Below are 16,682 nucleotides of genomic sequence, written 5' to 3'. Positions count from 1 at the left end.
GAGGCACAGCTGGATTCCTCACTGCAGATTCCTCTCTGGCAGACCTCCAGACCTCATTCATTCTCCCAGATCACTGAGGTCTGCAGGACCATGGAGTCCCAGCTGTGCCCAATGCCCACCTTGTCCCCAGCCCAGAGCACTCAGTGCCACAATCTGAGCCCTTCCTTGGGCACCCCCAGGGCTGGGCACTGCAAACCTCCCTGGGCAGCCCCTGCCAAGGCCTGAGCCCCCTTTGCATGGGGAAATTCCTGCAGTGCCCACCCTGAGCCTGCCCTGGCCCAGCCTGAGGCCGTTCCCTCTGCTCCTGGCCCTGTTCCCGGCTGTGCCCTCCTGGCAGGAGCTGTGCAGAGCCACAAGGGCCCCCTGAGCCTCCTTTGCTCCAGGCTGAGCCCCTGCCCAGCTCCCTCAGCCCCTCTTGGGGCTCCAGCCCTTCCCTGGACACTCTGCAGCCCCTCAGGGTCTCTCCTGTCACGAGGTGCCCCAGCAGTGGCAGCACAGGGACAGTCACTGCCCTGCTCCTGCTGGTCACCCTGCTGCTGCTGACACACACCCGGGTGGCAGCGGCCTCTGGCACACCTGGGTCCGTGTTCAGACTGTCACCAGCACCCCCAGGGCCTTTCCCAGCTTTCCAGGCTCTGTCCCAGCCTAGAGCTGCTGGGGGCTGTGGTGACCCAGGGCAGGACCCTGCATTTCACCCTGCTCCCAACCCCCTTGGCCTTGCACAGGTGCTCCAGGGGCCTTGCACAAGTCCAACAGCAGACACCCAATCCTGCTCCAGGAGGACAAAAAGCACAAAATGCTTCCAGCTCTCCTGTACTGCACAGTGCAACAGCCCAAACCCATCTGTCCCATGGTCAATGGCCACTTCACACCTCACACACTGCAGAGGAGCCTCTCTCAGCAGCTCTGAACCAAACACATCCACGGGGATTTTCCAGCCCCTCGAGCAGCTCACTCATGTCAGGCAGCCACCTCACACAGGACAACTGCGCTTTCTTTCCTTTTAAATACGATTAGACAGCCTCAGCATCGCAAAACTCAGTGACAACAACTCAGAAGCAAATGTTTTCCTTGTCCCAAAGCTACCCAGACACCAGCCCCTGTCCATGTCTGGAACATTTCTGAATGGATGGAGCTGCACCAGACAGGCACCAAGCACAATTCCAGCAGGTGGGGATGCTCTGTGTGCTGGGACCTGCTGCTCAGCCCAGCACCCCACAAACCCAGGCAGACACTTTTCCCCATCTCCAAGCCCCTTGAACACACCCCATCACAGATTTAAGTTCTCCAAGTTATCTCGTGTAGAAGAGCAAAGACTGAGATGCTCATCACAGACATCACCAAAGATCCACAGGTCTGGAACAGCCTGGAGAGAGTGGAGGAACAACCCCACACAGGGACAGGGACTGAGCCCCTCCTGCTCCAGCTCTGCACCCCAAACAGGCCCTGGTGTCCCCTGGGGTAAAAAACTGCAACACAGCAAAGGGGTCATAAAGACCTTCCAGGGCTGGAGCCCCTCTGGAGCCAGGCTGGGAGAGCTGGGGGTGCTCCCCTGGAGAGGAGAAGGCTCCAGGGAGAGCTCAGAGCCCTTGCAGGGCCTGAAGGGGCTCCAGGAGAGCTGCAGAGGGACTGGGGCCAAGGATGGAGGGCCAGGAGGCAGGGAATGGCTGCCAGTGGCAGAGGGCAGGGCTGGATGGGATCTTGGCAATTGGGAATTGTTCCCTGGCAGGGTGGGCAGGGGCTGGGCTGGAATTGCCAGAGCAGCTGGGGCTGCCCCTGGAGCCCTGGCAGTGCCCAAGGCCAGGCTGGACATTGGGGCTGGCAGCACCTGGCACAGTGGGAGGTGGCCCTGGGCTGCAATGAGCTGGCATTGAAGATCCCTTCCCACCCAAACCACTCTGGCATTCCCATTCCTCAATCCAGGATGGAAACCAGCACCAGAAACCATTGCAGCAAATGGAGAAAGGCAAGGAAAGAATGATTTCCTGCATGGTTCCAGGTGCCCCCAGTGCCATTTGCCACAGGGGTTTGGAGCCTGGCAAGGCCTGGTTCGAGAGGTTTGGGCTCTGCCAGGGTGCCCAGAGCAGCTGTGGCTGCCCCTGGAGCCCTGGCAGTGCCCAAGGCCAGGCTGGGCATTGGGGCTGGCAGCACCTGGCACAGTGGGAGGTGGCCCTGCCATGGCAGGGGTGGGATGGGATTCAAGGTCCCTTCTGAACCAAAGCCCCTGAGATGCCAGGAAAGCACAGAATGCCAGGATCCCAAAGCTGCAGCAGCCCCAGAGCCCAGGAGCCAGGGCACTGCTGGGGCTGCAAAGTGCAGCTCATTGGAGCCCAGCAAAGGCAGGCCCCGGGGAATGGCACTTGTCAAAAGGGATTCTGCACTCAGGTCAATTAACAGCAGCCAGGGCCCCAAACTGTCCTTCTGATTACTAAACACGAGCTGAAGACCCAACAAATTAGCATGAAAACAACAGGGAATTTACCTTGCAGATTTCCAGGACTGTATTTTTTATTCTAGAATAATCCAAGGGGGGTTTTCATGCCCTGAGAGCGACCAGCAAAGCATGTGAATTGTAATTTTAGGTAAATATTAATGTCAACAGTGTGTGTTAATATTGCACCTTATATTAAGCAAATATGGTTGCTAAAATGACCTTTACATACAAATTCCAAGTGCAGGGCTGTATCACATTTCAGGTATCCCAGGGGATTGTACACCAGTTTTTATATATTAAGGAATCCTCATTTATGTAGAATTTACATTCACCTGGGCAGACAGGCAGCCAAACTATCCAAGGCTAAATTTCACTCTCAACCCCAAAGGATTCTTTTTCTTTCTCCTTATCCAAGAGATGTTTCACAGGAAGCAAAAGGCAAGTGGAATTAAACAAAGAAATAAAACAATCTGGCATACAAGAGGGAAAAAAAAACCCAGAAAACTAATTAGAAATTTCTTTGGAGAAAAAGAATCTAAAAAATATTTGCTAAGAAATATTTGAGCTAAGAAATATTCTAGTGATGATCTAAAGTGTCTCTAAAAGTGCACTGTGAAGCTGGATTTATGATTTTTATTTAAATGTTGAACATTAAACAGAGTAAATACCTGTATTTACTGGGGATGGCAGTGACTGAAGAGGGTTTATATGATCTGTTTCTATTTCACAAAGCAAACCTCTGCCAGCCCCAGCTCTCCAGGTTCCCATTGCCACCCCCTGCTCCTCACCTGGCCCCATTCCCTGCTCCCAGCCCTCCCTCAGCCCAGGATCCACCTTCCCTCCCTCAACTGGAACATTTGTTCCCCCAGTTCCCCTCCTGGCCAGGAACTCCTGAAGCTGGAACATGCAAATGGATCATTTCAATCTTCCTTTGATCTGCACTCAATTACAGGGCCCAGTGCTGCCCTCAGCCCTGCAAACCAACCCCAGGGAATCCCACAGACCCTTCCACAAGGAATTCTGGCCTCAGCTCCTCTCTGCCACCCTGGCACACAAAGGCCTGGCCAGGGATGGGTGCTGGCACCACAAATGGTGGGGAGGACTCTCCTGCTGCTGCCTGAGCTCCTGCAGGGCCTGAGGAGCCTCCCAGGATTTCAGCTCTGCTGGGGGATCTCTCTTGTTCTGCTCCTCCACTGCTGCAGAGAAATGTGGGGAGTTGTGTCATTGTTGTATTTCTCTGCAGAGACAAATGTCCTGATTTCTCAGCCCTAAGATCCCACAATTCCAGACTCATTTGGGCTGGAAAGGACCTTAAAGCCCCTCTCACTCCACCCCTGCCATGGGCAGGAACTCCTCCCACTGTCCCAGGCTGCTCCAGTCTCTTTCCAACCTGCAAGATCCAACAGCATTTGTTTTGTTTGTGAGAAAACAAGATGAGATCCCAAGTTCTCCCTATTTGTACATGCCAGGTGCTTACCCAGAGCACCTTCAGAGTGTGATTATTGCTTGGATATTTATTTTTAACTCCTATGCACTCTGCAAGTGGGAATGTAATATTTCCATCCATTTAGCCTCTATATTTTAAGTCTTGCTCAATTTGCAATTAAAAAAATAAACAACAAAAAACTCCAACCAAACACTTCTTTAGTAAAACATCCTTCAAAAAAAAAAAGGCAACATTACTACAAGAACACCAGAACTGAGACAGGAAGAACAAAAATCATCAAAACCAAGAAACATCCTTAGAATGGAGAGGAGAAAACCAAAACCAAGAAACATCCTTAGAATGGAGAGGAGAAAACCAAAACCAAGAAACATCCTTAGAATGGAAAGGAGAAAACCAAAACCAAGAAACATCCTTAGAATGGAGAGGAGAAAACCAAAAGCTACAGCTGAATACTTTGATTTATATACCCACGATTGTTAAAACTCTTTAAGTGAACTAAAGGTTTACAAATTACAGATGGAAACAAATCCTCCTTCAGCTGGGGGAGGCTGCTTGAGTTTGAACAGCTCACAGAGGAGGTTATTTAAAAAAGATGCCAGATCTGAGTGCAGTCAGACAATTTATAGCATCCAGGAGAGGGGAAATGCATTCCCCAGCTGCCAGCAAGGAAAGTATCACACACTCCTCAACAGGTCTGCACTGACAACCAGAGGCAGGGTTAAAATACCTTGTTCCATCAACTGATTACTGCCCTATTTTTAGCCTTCTCCCATAACAATAGTGGGTAAAGAAAGAATGTGAAGTCACAAGTATTAGACAGGATTAGGTGGTTTAACTACTATTTTTGTAGTAAAGGATTCATGGTTAGAATTGCTACTACCATTAGCACTGGAAGCAAAAAGCCATTGAAATTGCAGATTGGCTAATGCCTTCCCTGGCATGGGGCCAGGCTGATTAATGATTCAGGGGCCAGAAATAACTGCAGCAAAGGCAGCCTTGCAGAGGGGCTCTCCTTCCTTAGCTAATTATGTTTTTCCTCCCATTTTATCCACCCAGGGAAGCGCTTCATTAATGTGGAATTTAGGTTACCCTGCCATGTCTCAGGCACATATTGGGGTGCAGGATTCAAAAATACTGGATTAGGGAAGAAACAACCTTAGTTTTGTCCTGCTGGAGCTGGCAATCCCTTGGGAAAAGCATCTTCTGCACCCCAGGGATGTGCCTGGAGCCATGGGTCTGTGCAAGAGCTTGGGCCATGCTAAGATCTGACCTCGGGGGGCTTCTCCTTTTACCCCCAGCCCCACTCTGACCTTCCCAGGTTTAAATTCAGAGGGGGAAAGATGTGGATGGAGAAGGGATGCAGCAGTGTTTAACTGCACCTCTGTCAGAAGAGATGAGAGTGGCCTCACACCACCCTGACAGGGACTCACTGAGGTTTAGCAACAGTCGAGTTTCACCCCAGAATGAAAGTCTGAACCAGGCAAGAAGCAAAGCCAGATGTTCCCAATAAAAACAACTGCCCTGGAACAGAAGTTATCCCTAACAAAGGCAGGAGTAACAGGAGAGCTGAGAGCAGCTCCTTGCCGGGAGGGAGCAGCATCACATGGCAGCAGCACAAAGGAGTGTTTGTTCAGCCTGACATCAGCACTCAGGGAAAACAGCCTGGAAATCATCCCTGATACACCTAAGAGGGAGGGAGTTCTCTGAGCCAGGCAGGCCAGAGACAATGCCCTGCAACAGCTCTTCATGGAGATTTCTGATCAGCAGCTGGAATTTGTGGCAGTTCACGAGGAACAGGCGACTGGGGATGGATTTGGGGTGGCTGGGGAGGGACTGTGGGGCTCAGATCCACTGTAAAGTTTCACCCATCTGCAAAAATGCTCCCAGGATCACAACCTGCTCTGCAGAAGCACAAGGAGGTCACAGCAACTCAGCAAACCACAAATGAGCTGCTAAGGGGAGAGCAAAGCTGGGGAGAGGGGAGGAGAAAACAAGCAGGACAAGTTCTGTAATAAACCTCTTTTCAAAGCACATTTAAACAAGATACCCACTGAAATACCTGAAGTCTTCTGGAAGCACTGAATTTGCAAATTCAGTAATGTGAAAGTGGTTTTGCTCCTCCTGAGTGAGCACCATGACAAGGAAGCAGAGCAGAACAGCAACACCCACAGAGAAATCCCAACACCAGCACACACTTGGGCAAGCCCAGCTGGACAATCTTATCTGTAGCTGCCCATCAGGAACAGTAAAATCCATGGATTTGGAAGAAGCAGAGTCTCAGAGTATCTTTCTGAATGTTTCAGAGTGTTTTCTGTCCCCAGCATATCACAAGGATTTTCCAACCTGAAATATCCAACTAAGCCAATCTACTCATGCCCCTTCTACCTCAGGAGAAATTTTCAGGGAGCAACACAAAGCAGAAAACCAAATTAAATGTTCCAGTTCCCCTCCCAAGCTACCCCTCCACTATGGAGAAATCTCTGTGAAAGAGATCAGCCAAACCAGACATTTCATTTCAGCAAGGAATTGTGTTTCAAATTACCTGGGTATCAAATTAGCACAGCCCTTTCAGTGTCAGGGAAAGGAAAGCCCTGAGCACTTCACTGGGACACAAGGAAGTTCCCATGAAAACTCAACAGGTTTAATGAAACACAGAGCAGAAACCACCTTCAAGGGCTGAGCCACAGGTGCTGTCACATGGTTTGTGTGACAAGGGACTCACTCCATGCTGACAACCCCAGTACAGACAACACATCCCATTATGTGGAGCACATATCCACAGGCACATCAGAAATCATGGAATGTTTGGTTGGAAGAGACCCCAAATCCCAGCTCATTCCACCCCTGCCATGGGCAGGGACACCTTTCACTGTCCCAGGTTGCTCCAACCTGGCCTTGGACACATCCAGGGATAGGGCAAAATCTCTGTCCTAAGAGTAAAGCATCACTTAGCCAGGATTTCCCTTTGGAAGAACAAACACCAGGGCTGCCTTTGCTTCCAGGACCTTTTTAGAGGCTCTTGCCACGAATTTCAGACAAGCTCTGGCCACAGTGCCTGCCAGCAGCACCCAGCATTGGCAAACGTGCTCAGATCCAGCTGCTCCCAGGACAGGAAGGGGCCTGGCTGGAGGAGCTGTGCCCCACGAGGGCAGAATTACCAGAATTACCTCCTGCCTCCGCTTGAATCCAGCTCCCAGTGAAGAACTCACATGGTCACACTGCCAAAAGGCAAAACTGAGCAGAAAGCCCAGTCCCAGCCCTGTTGTGCTGACTATTCTTCACCAACTCCATGTGAAAAATTCCCCACATTCAACAAGACCATCCCTGCAGAGTTCTATTGTCTCCAATTATTAATTAAACATGCTCTGAGAGAAAGCAAATGCCTAAAATCATTTGCTTCTACCAAGCAACTCCCACACTACCCGAGTGCAATTCCAGTGACTGCAATTCCAGAGGGACACACCACAGAACTCTCCCTTCACTCCAGTTCAGGCACTCACACACACACCAGCCACAGGAGACCCCAGCCAAGAAAACCCAGCCAATTTTCCTAAAAACCTGCTCAGTGTTGATAACTTGTCCCAGCTGAATATCCCGAGTGTCTTTGCACTGCCCCAGGAGCAGCAGAGGCTGTTTGGGTTTGTCAGGAGATCTGTGCAACCTTTCATAACCAAGGCAGACCCAAGCCAGGCCATTCCTCACCTGGAGCCATCCTGTGCCTCCCTACGTGATGTCCTGATCCCTGCCCGTGGTTTGGCAGGATAAACAGCCCACAAACAAACACTAAACACTCTCCTGCAGCCAGGGTAACACTGCCCAACACCAACCAGGCAGCAGACAGCCCAAACCTGCTCACTCCAATATTAAAATTACTGGGGACCCTGAACCTCAGCCTCACCCTACTGCTTTCTGTGGATAAAAAGAGAAAAAACTGCAGGTCAGTGTCTTCCATAGAAGTTTGGTGATTAAGGATCTGGAGCTGCAAACAGCTGAGATTTTGCTCGAGAGACCAAGTTAGGAAATCAAAAGGCTGACCCCAGCATCACTTGAGTGTCTGCAGGGACAAAGAAGACATTATCAGCAGAAGTTTTTGTGTGGATGGTGAAGCTTTGACACCTACATTTGTGAAATGACAGGGGCATCTTTAATTGTTTCATTTTATATAAAAACCTGGCCCCAAACACACCTTCCAGAGAAGGGCAAAATGCAACAGGAAAAAAAAGTTTCTAAGCAAAACACAAACAGACACAGCATTTTCCTGCTGCTCACAAGGAGAGCACACCACCAGGAAGGAGCTTCTGTCCTCCCTTCCTTGGGAGGAACTTTTCCTTGAACCATCCCTGCTAAAGCCACTCTCAGCCCAATTCCCAGAGCTTCCAGGAGAACAGCACAATGAAACCCATGGGAAGTCAGGGGACTGCAGCTCAGGTGTGACTCAGAGCACTCCTGGCTGTTTAATGCCACCATGAAATGTCATCATTTGGTAAAAGCCACTGCAGTGTTATCACCAACAGACATACATCAGTCTACACACGCAACAACAAGAATCTGGGATTCAACAATTAAAATCCTTCTACCTTTAATCACAACCTCCCAAGCTCCAGGCAGACATTAACCTATATTAGCCTATAATTATTTTTTTTCTGACTTCCCATTATCTTTTAGCTACTGAGTTTCCTAACCAGTCTTCAAGGTTGGGCCCTCCCTAAACCATCTCTGAAAGTCTAAAATGAAAAGTACAGCAATAAAAGTGCATCCATAAGAAAGAGAGTCAGGAGACATCCCTAATGATTCCCTACCTCCCTGCATGTCCCAGCACTTCCTGCCACTTCTGTTCTTGCAGGCCAAATTCAATTCTACCCCAGCTAAACCCAAACTGAATTAAATCATTCTGCATGCATAAGATTAGTCCTTGCTCCAAGGAATTTATAATTTAAGCAGCAGATGTGGAGGTGGCCAAGAAGTCAAGAAGAATGGCAGTGCTAGGATTACACATATCCTGCATTCTGCTTCCCAGGAGCAAAACCCTGAGGCAAGCAGAGAACCATGGAAAAAGAGGGATGGAGCAGCAAACTCTGATAAAAGTGCCCATCAATCACTGGAGCACCAATATCAAACAAGACTGAGGAGAACAGGGTTAGTGCCCCACCTCAGAGCTGACCTGGAAGAAATTAGACACAAAGATTGCTTGGAGATGAGCACTGAATGCAAAAACACTGGAACTACAGCTGTAGCCCATTTATCAGAGTGTAAAAGCAGCAGGAAGCAGAGCAGATAAAAACCCCAACGTTAATTCTGGCCTGGTGGGTATTTCCTGAGCCTCAGCTCACAGAGGAAACTGAGAGCATCACACAGAATCATCTGTGAGCTCCATCCTCTGTCCACACAACCTTCTCACCACTGTCCACTCTCACAACAGAAACTGGATTTGAAAAGTTCATTTAAACTAGCATAAGTTAATGAGCTTTCCTTTCATTAAGTGGTTATTTATTAGGATCATTCCATTCCACAAGTTACTGAAGAAAATCAAGCTGAGCAACACTTCTGCTGACAACAGGACAAGCCTCTGGAACAGGCAGGATTCTGTTGTTTGAGTGAAAGTTTAAGTCTTTCCATTATTAAATAAATAAAAGTTCAAATACCAGCAGAGTTTTTAATGACTGCGAGCTTGGAGTGCCCTGTCCCCACCCCCCTTATCTCCAGAGAGTTTTGTTGTCTTTCCTTTCAGGGATTTGCAGTAAAAGGAGGATGAAAGTGTGAGCTGGAGGAAAAGAGGACTGAGAATTTATGACATCATTTTAATTCATGAAGTCATTTTGCCACAAAATGCCCAAACAATAGCAGGCCCTGCCCAGGCATCTCCACCCCAAGACTCCGTGGCTGCTTTGATTTGAAAAACCTACAAGTTTGCAGGAAGAAATTCTTGCTTATGGTTTCCTTCAGAACTTAAAACTTAAAGATCTCTGGCACTGATGTCTCTTGAAGAAAGTTTTACAGTTAGTGACTGAAAACTTGGAAAATAAACAGAAAAATTACATCTGTTTCAATGAAGTTATTTCTTCTGAATTGATACCCAAATACTACATTTCTCCATAAAGGAATAACAACATTTTTCTAGCTCTTTAGCTCATATTGCAGTATTTTATGTGATTTTTCTTCCAGAGCAAATTAACAGGGCACTTGGGTTTATTTCTTTGTTGATGTACACACTGCCTTCGGTGAGGCTGCAAAATTCCCTGCAATGTTTGCTTTTAAATGCTCTGGTTGGCAACACATCCCCTGGGGAGGCACAGCAGAGGAGCCAGGGCTTGGCCGCTTTGATTCCAGAAACTGGAGGCAAGAGATGTTCACAGAGGTTGCAAAAGCTTTGTGTCTGCTGCCCTGGCAATATTTGTGGGGATCATTCTGCTTTAAAATGTGCTTACACTTGGGTTCTGCTGCCTCGGAGAGGAAGCACTCGTGTGTCTTTGATGAGTGAGCTACAGGTCACAGACAGAGTGGAGTGAGTCAGCCACTCATTTAACTGCAGCACGAGTGACAATGCAACTGCTGAAAGGACTTCTAGTAAACAGCACCAGCACACAGCCTGGCCCACCACCCCTCTAGAGACTGAGTGGCCCTAAGAAGGTCCTAAAACCACTGCTTGATGACACTCTTAAAGCTGCTCTTCTCAGTTCAGCCACACTCCTCATCACCACCTTCCTCTGTACATGATAACCATAAAAACCCAACCCCTAAGCAAAGAAACCCAGTCAAACATACCACCAGCAACTTCCACTCCTGTGTTTTCCAATATTGGGAATGGTAAAAGCCCAACCTACATGCATTGGCAGTTTTGTAATACCATTACATAAGAATTATTTAACTACAGCAACAGATTTGAAAAGCAGCAGCAGCAGCAGCAGTCACGGCTATGCTGGTTCACACATCAGAAAAAAAAAATCAATAAAGGGAGTGATGAATTTTGTAAACATGCATTCAACTGTGACAGGGAGTGGATTGGGATTTGGGATTTCAACATCCTCAAGAGCAGAAACCTTTCAACTCAGAGCTACCAGGGCACCGCCACCCTGAAAAGAGAAAACAAACAGCACCACTGTGGCCACTCCACCAGAACCAGCTCCAGCTTTAGAAGAGCACCACGAAAAGCATCTCTGAGAAGGCTGCAGGCTGAGTTGGGAAAGCTGGGAGTGGTTTTCTACCTGATGCTCTGCATGGATGTTGTCCCCGGTGGGCCAGCGGTGTTTGCTGTTGTTGTAGCCGCCGCCGCCGCTGCCTCCTCCCCCGAGCTGCTCCCCGTGCTGCCTCTGGAAGAAATAATCCACCATGGCGTCGTCCTGGGAGCGCCCCGCCACTCCTATGGATCCGGGCACGGGGCTGGAGTGTGTCCCTGCTGCAAGGGCCTGGTTTGCAGCTGGCTGTGGCTGAGCCTGCGAGCCTGTGCCAGATGTCAGTACCACAGGCATGGTGGGGTTGGCTGTGTCTTGAGCGTGCTGCTTCAGGTGGGGGCTGAACGAGTCCTGCCACAGAACTGCTTTTCTCTTCAAAACGCACGCTACGCTCATTCCACCAACACCTGCAGGGGCACATGGGGGAAAGAGAGGGGAAAGAGACATGAAATCCTCCCAGCTGCAGCTTTGAGCATTAAATAACACACCCATCTTGTGACTGGCAGGGGAACATCGCTGTGGCAAAAGTGACTCCTCCAACACTCACTCACTCTGTGAACCCAGCAGCCAGAACAGCACTGAAAATGCACAGAGATCCCACTGAAAATGCACAGAAATCCCACCGAAAACCCACAGAGATCCCACCAGAAATCCACAGATCCCACTGAAAACACACAGAGATCCCACCGAAAACCCACAGGGATCCCACCAGAAACCCACAGATCCCACTGAAAACACACAGAGATCCCACCGAAAACCCACAGGGCTCACGTCAAAAACCCACGGGGATCGCACCAAAAACCCACGGGGATCCCGCCGAAAACCCACGGGGATCCCGCCCGAAAACCCACGGGGATCCCGCCCGAAAACCCACGGGGATCCCAAACAAAAACCCACAGGGATCCCAAACAAAAACCCACAGGGATCCCAAACAAAAACCCACAGGGATCCCAAACAAAAACCCACAGGGATCCCAAACAAAAACCCACAGGGATCCCAAACAAAAACCCACAGGGATCCCAAACAAAAACCCACAGGGATCCCAAACAAAAACCCACAGGGATCCCAAACAAAAACCCACAGGGATCCCAAACAAAAACCCACAGGGATCCCAACGAAAACCCACAGGGATCCCAAACAAAAACCCACAGGGATCCCACTTTCTGCGCAGCACGGGCTTAGCAGGAGGCACAGGATGCCCATGGAGCAGCAGCACAATGGCAATTTCTGCCAGGGACAACACATGACTGGAAAACTGCTGGGGAAAAGCCCCCCAAAAACCCATGGAAGGCAGTGACACCAGAACCTGCTGTGTCCATTTACACCAGGCAAAAGGGGCCTGGTCCCCCATCCATATAACACTCAAGGCCCCCTGTATCCCAAAGGATTCCCTCAGTCATGCAAAGCAGCAAAGCAACAGTTTGGTTTGGTTTTTGTTTGGTTTTTGTTTTTCAATGCAAACTTAAAATCCCAGATTTCTGCTCGTACAGCTCACGGAGCCCAAACACCGCGTGTGCCCTCCCTGCTAACTCAGGAGTGTGCTCAGGAGGCAGTAAAACCCATGGACATGCTTTTTGCAATTCCCTAGAGAAAGAACAGCAAACCTGGGATCTCAGCAGAACTTTCCAGAGCAGCACAGCCAGCACTGCTGGTCCTGCTGTGGATGGCACTGGGGGAAATTTGGACAACTCCAAAAGGCTTTCAGTGCCCAGAGCACTGACCACCCCAGTAAAATACCCCAATAAATTAAATAACTCAAATGTTTTACATGCATCTAAATGATCTGTGAGCAGGACGAAAATCTGCACGTTAAGCTGACAGCAACTCACTAACTTCCTTTTCCCCAAATATTTTGATAACATTCCAGCAGCACAAAACCACAGAAGTTTGTTTGTTATTTTAAGGCAGGACTATCAGAGCAATAAAGACACTACAGGTGTGAACAGCAAAGTGTTTTCCCCCCATTATGTAATGCTCACACAACAAGCCAAATTCATTTTTAAAGGCATGGGATAGTCTGAATTAATCTTCATTTAAAAGATCAACAGTTTATCACCTGAGGTACCTAAATGCAGCCCCACAGAGTTCTGAGGATGAAACTGGGGCGGTGGAGCCCTGAGAAGCTCTGGCAGAGCAGCCCCAGGATGTTCCACTGCTGTACCTTGGTGGCTGCAGAGCTTGGCCCTGCTCCTGCCAGCGCCTCCGAGGGCCTGAAAGGCAGCTCTGTTCCCTCCCTGCTCCTCGTAGTAGCCCTGAACAACACTCTACTACACACAACTTCCAAGAACAATTTACTAACGGTGGGGAGACCAAAATAAAAAATCTGAGTCCTGTCTTTGATCCAACTTTGTCAGGTTTGCCCCACGAGTCGAGCATGGGGTTAATGCTGAGAGGAAAATGACTCTGAAAACTGCAGAGATCAGGTTGTTTTAACTGCACCTCCAACATAATTCGGTGCTGCACACACACAGCCCCCAGGGCCACTCTGCAGGGCTTTTTATACACTCACAACTTAAATACCAGGGACATCCAACAGGACTCACTCCTCCAGCTTTCAAAGAGTCTGGAAATCACCACCTTCCCCACATACTTGAAAAAACACTGAAAATACGATATGACTAAATCTTGACTGATTTTGAGACTACAATTCAGTTTAATGGGATTTTCCTCTTAACTTCCCTTTAGCAAACAATATCAAAATCCATCAGTAACATCACATGAAGCACTCAAGCTCCTCCATGCAAAAAGAACGAAAAATTAAGTAATTAATGGTAAGAAATTCATTTATCATCAAACTGAGGTGGGTATTAGCTGCAGCAATGAAATCTGAGCCGCCCCTTGAAAGGAAGTTACAAGTTATCTCAGGGCAGACTGTAAAAAAAAAACAAACAAAGGAAGACACTATGAATCCCCACCAAAAAATTCCCAGTATCTATAGATTGTGACAAGCCCATTTCCAGTGAGGAACAAGGTACAAAGTTGCACTGCCACAGTCTTTGCTTCTTCAAAAGGCTCCAGCCACTAATTAATTTCTGAGTTAACAAAGGTGTTATAAAAATCAAGAGGGTCCAGAAAATCTCAGTCAATGGATTAAGGAGAGGCTGCTCCCAGGCGCTTCCTCTCTGGGCTGCTCCAAACACGAGCGGAAAACTTGGCAAAGGCGACATTTTGCAAGGGAGCAAAGGGGAAGGGAGCATTGTGGGTAGTTCAAGTTTAGTTCCAAGCCGTGTTTTTATGGGAATGCCGCGATCGAGGCAGCAGCGGGACAGCTGAATCCTGTCATTCAAAGCTCCCGGAGCGCCGGGAACACGGGCAGTCACCTACACAGGCACTGCAAAGCCGCAGCTGCTCGGGGCCTCCAGAGCCTCTCGCATTCCCAAACTCTTCCTGAACACAGAGGATCAACTTTTCCCAGGTGAAACCCCGGCTTTGCAAACAAAGGCTTCCACGCTGCTCCACCGCGCTCGGGGCAGGCGGCTCTGCTCTTCCCTGCGTGAAAACGCGGTGGGGAAACGAGCTGCTTGCTCCGTGTTGTCACCGCAGGCAGAACACTGCAGATTATGGGACGTTCCACAAACAACAAAAAACTTCGGAGGAATCTCCCTGCGAGTTTGAAGTACCGCTGGTGACAACACTGAATAAAGGAGCTTTAATCCACACAGAGCCCGGCTCCACAGCCAGATCCTCCCGGCTCTGGTTCCCTATTACCCTCAAAATCACAGATTATTACAAAATTAACACGATGTAAAACGATCGTTCCAAAAAAGTTCAACCCCAAAGCGGAGGAGTTTGGGTTGGGTGGGTTTTTTTTGGAAAGTTCCACTGGAAATGAAAGCAGAGCCATTGTTTGAGAGCTGTGTGGCCTAGCAGAACTTTTAACGTTATCCCTGTGTTTTCGTGAAAACCTGGGGAGCCGCAGCACTGAATTCCTGACCCATCGGATTCCCAAAACCAGCATTGAAACACAAAAGGACCCACGGTCCCCCTTTCCCCCACCTCCATCCCTCTTAATAAAGGAAATTCCTTACTCATGATCTGCCTAATAAAATCTCTGCTCCGAACAAAGTTATTAAACATTGACCAAAGCAAACAACAACAATAACAACAACAAAAATAATCAGAGCATTTCTCAGGTTGGGCCGAGAGGCTCTTAAAATTCCAACTTTGCAGCTCACAAGGGCCGAGGCTGTCGTTATGTGAGCACGAGATAAAAACAAGGGGGGAGAAAAACCCCACACAAACACAAAACCCCCAGGGTCACCCAGCACATCGGAAAGGATTGTCTGCTTTTTCCCTCCCTCCCTCTGCCAGCCCCGACCCTCTCCCCTTCCAGGGACCCCCAGAGCCGCCGAAACCCCCCCAAAATCGGGGGGAAAGGAACCCAACCACCCCCGGAGCCCTGGGGGCAACAAAGCGGGGCCTCGGCCGGAGCGACAGAGGCTCCCGGGATTGAACGCCCGGGACAAGGGGGAGCCCCCCCCGGGCTCAAACCCGTCCAGGAGCAAGGGCAGACCCTCCCCAGGAGAAGGGGGAGCCCCACAGACCGAGGGGCAGCCCCCGGCGGGCCGGGCCCGGGCCAAGGCGGCTGAGGGCTGGGATGGGCCCGCGCCCCCCCAACAATAACCCCCGTCCCCGTTACCGGAGCGCCCGCGGGGCCGCGCTCGGGGCCCGGGGGTCCCCCCGCGCCCCCTCCCCGCTAACAATGGGCCCAGGCCGCGGCCCCGACAGGGAGCCGGGCGGGAGCGCCGGCGCAGCGCCCCCGCCGCCGCTCGCCTTCGGGGCGGCCTGGGGCCTCTCCTCCCGCTCCCCCCGCCAATATGCGCCCACCGGCGGGTCCGCGGGGGTCCGCGGCGCGGCGGGGCCGGCCCCGGGCCGGTACTCACGGGCGGAGCGCTCGGATGCAGACGGATGCCGGGCCCCCCCCGGCCGCTCGCCGCTGCCTCTCCCCGGCCGCTCACTCCGACAACATGGCGGCGCGGCGGGGCCGCGGCCGCGCTGCACCACGGGAAAGCGAGGCCGCTCCAGCGCCGCCGGGACGGGGCGGGAGGGACCGGGAAGGGACGGGACGGATCGGATCGGGATGGACCGGACCGAACCCGAGCCGGCCGGGACGTGCCCGGGCTGTGCCCCGACCCTGCCACACTGCCCAGGCTGGGGTCAGCCCGCAGCGCCCTCCCAGCGTGGCCCCTGCCCGGCCGGGGTGCGGGCACAGCCCCGCCTTCAGCCCCGCGCTGCCGCTGGCACCGCCACCGGCGCTCGCCGGGCTGGCGGGGATGTGGCTGAGCACCCCCAGCCTGGGCTCCCTGATTTCCCCCCTACTCCGGGCATCCTGAACGCTCTGCACCCCGCAGCCTGGACATCCTGGAGCGCCCGAGTCCCCCCTGGACATCCCACAGCCCCCGACCCCCCCCCAGCCTTGTCACTCCCAGCTTGTGCACAGCGAGCCCCTCCAAGCCGGGACACCCTGAGCCCCCCCGGCTGGGCAACCTGGACACCCCAAGCCTCCCAGCCTGTGCACCCTGAGCACCCCCAAGCCTGGGCACCCCGATTGCTCCCCGTCCGAGCCCCCCCCAGCGTAGGCATCCTGAGCCCCCCAGCCTGAGCACCCCGATCCCCCCCAGCCTTGGCACTC

At 51.1% G+C, this 16,682-nt stretch overlaps 1 protein-coding gene across 7 annotated transcripts in view; it reads right to left on the bottom strand.

Annotated features, from left to right (window-relative positions):
- PUM1 (pumilio RNA binding family member 1) overlaps positions 1-16,080 on the bottom strand; it is a 95,520-nt gene extending 79,440 nt beyond the window's left edge. For 6 of the 7 annotated variants that reach the window (XM_054648096.2, XM_054648098.2, XM_054648097.2 and 3 more), the window contains exons 1-2: positions 15,934-16,080; positions 11,084-11,457 (exon numbers count right to left, since the gene is read on the bottom strand). In XM_054648096.2, coding sequence (XP_054504071.1) covers positions 11,084-11,446 — 363 coding nt within the window. In that variant the 5' untranslated portion in view covers positions 11,447-11,457; positions 15,934-16,080. Of the gene's footprint in view, positions 1-11,083; positions 11,458-15,877 lie in introns of all 7 variants that reach the window. The other variant, XM_077189446.1, reaches the window with a different exon arrangement.
- Between the last annotated feature and the right edge of the window lie 602 nt (positions 16,081-16,682).

This window comes from Agelaius phoeniceus, chromosome 22 (genome assembly GCF_051311805.1).
Source record: "Agelaius phoeniceus isolate bAgePho1 chromosome 22, bAgePho1.hap1, whole genome shotgun sequence".
NCBI lineage: Eukaryota > Metazoa > Chordata > Aves > Passeriformes > Icteridae > Agelaius > Agelaius phoeniceus.
Note: the sequence above shows the minus strand (reverse complement) of the source record. Positions and strands in the feature narration are given on the sequence as shown.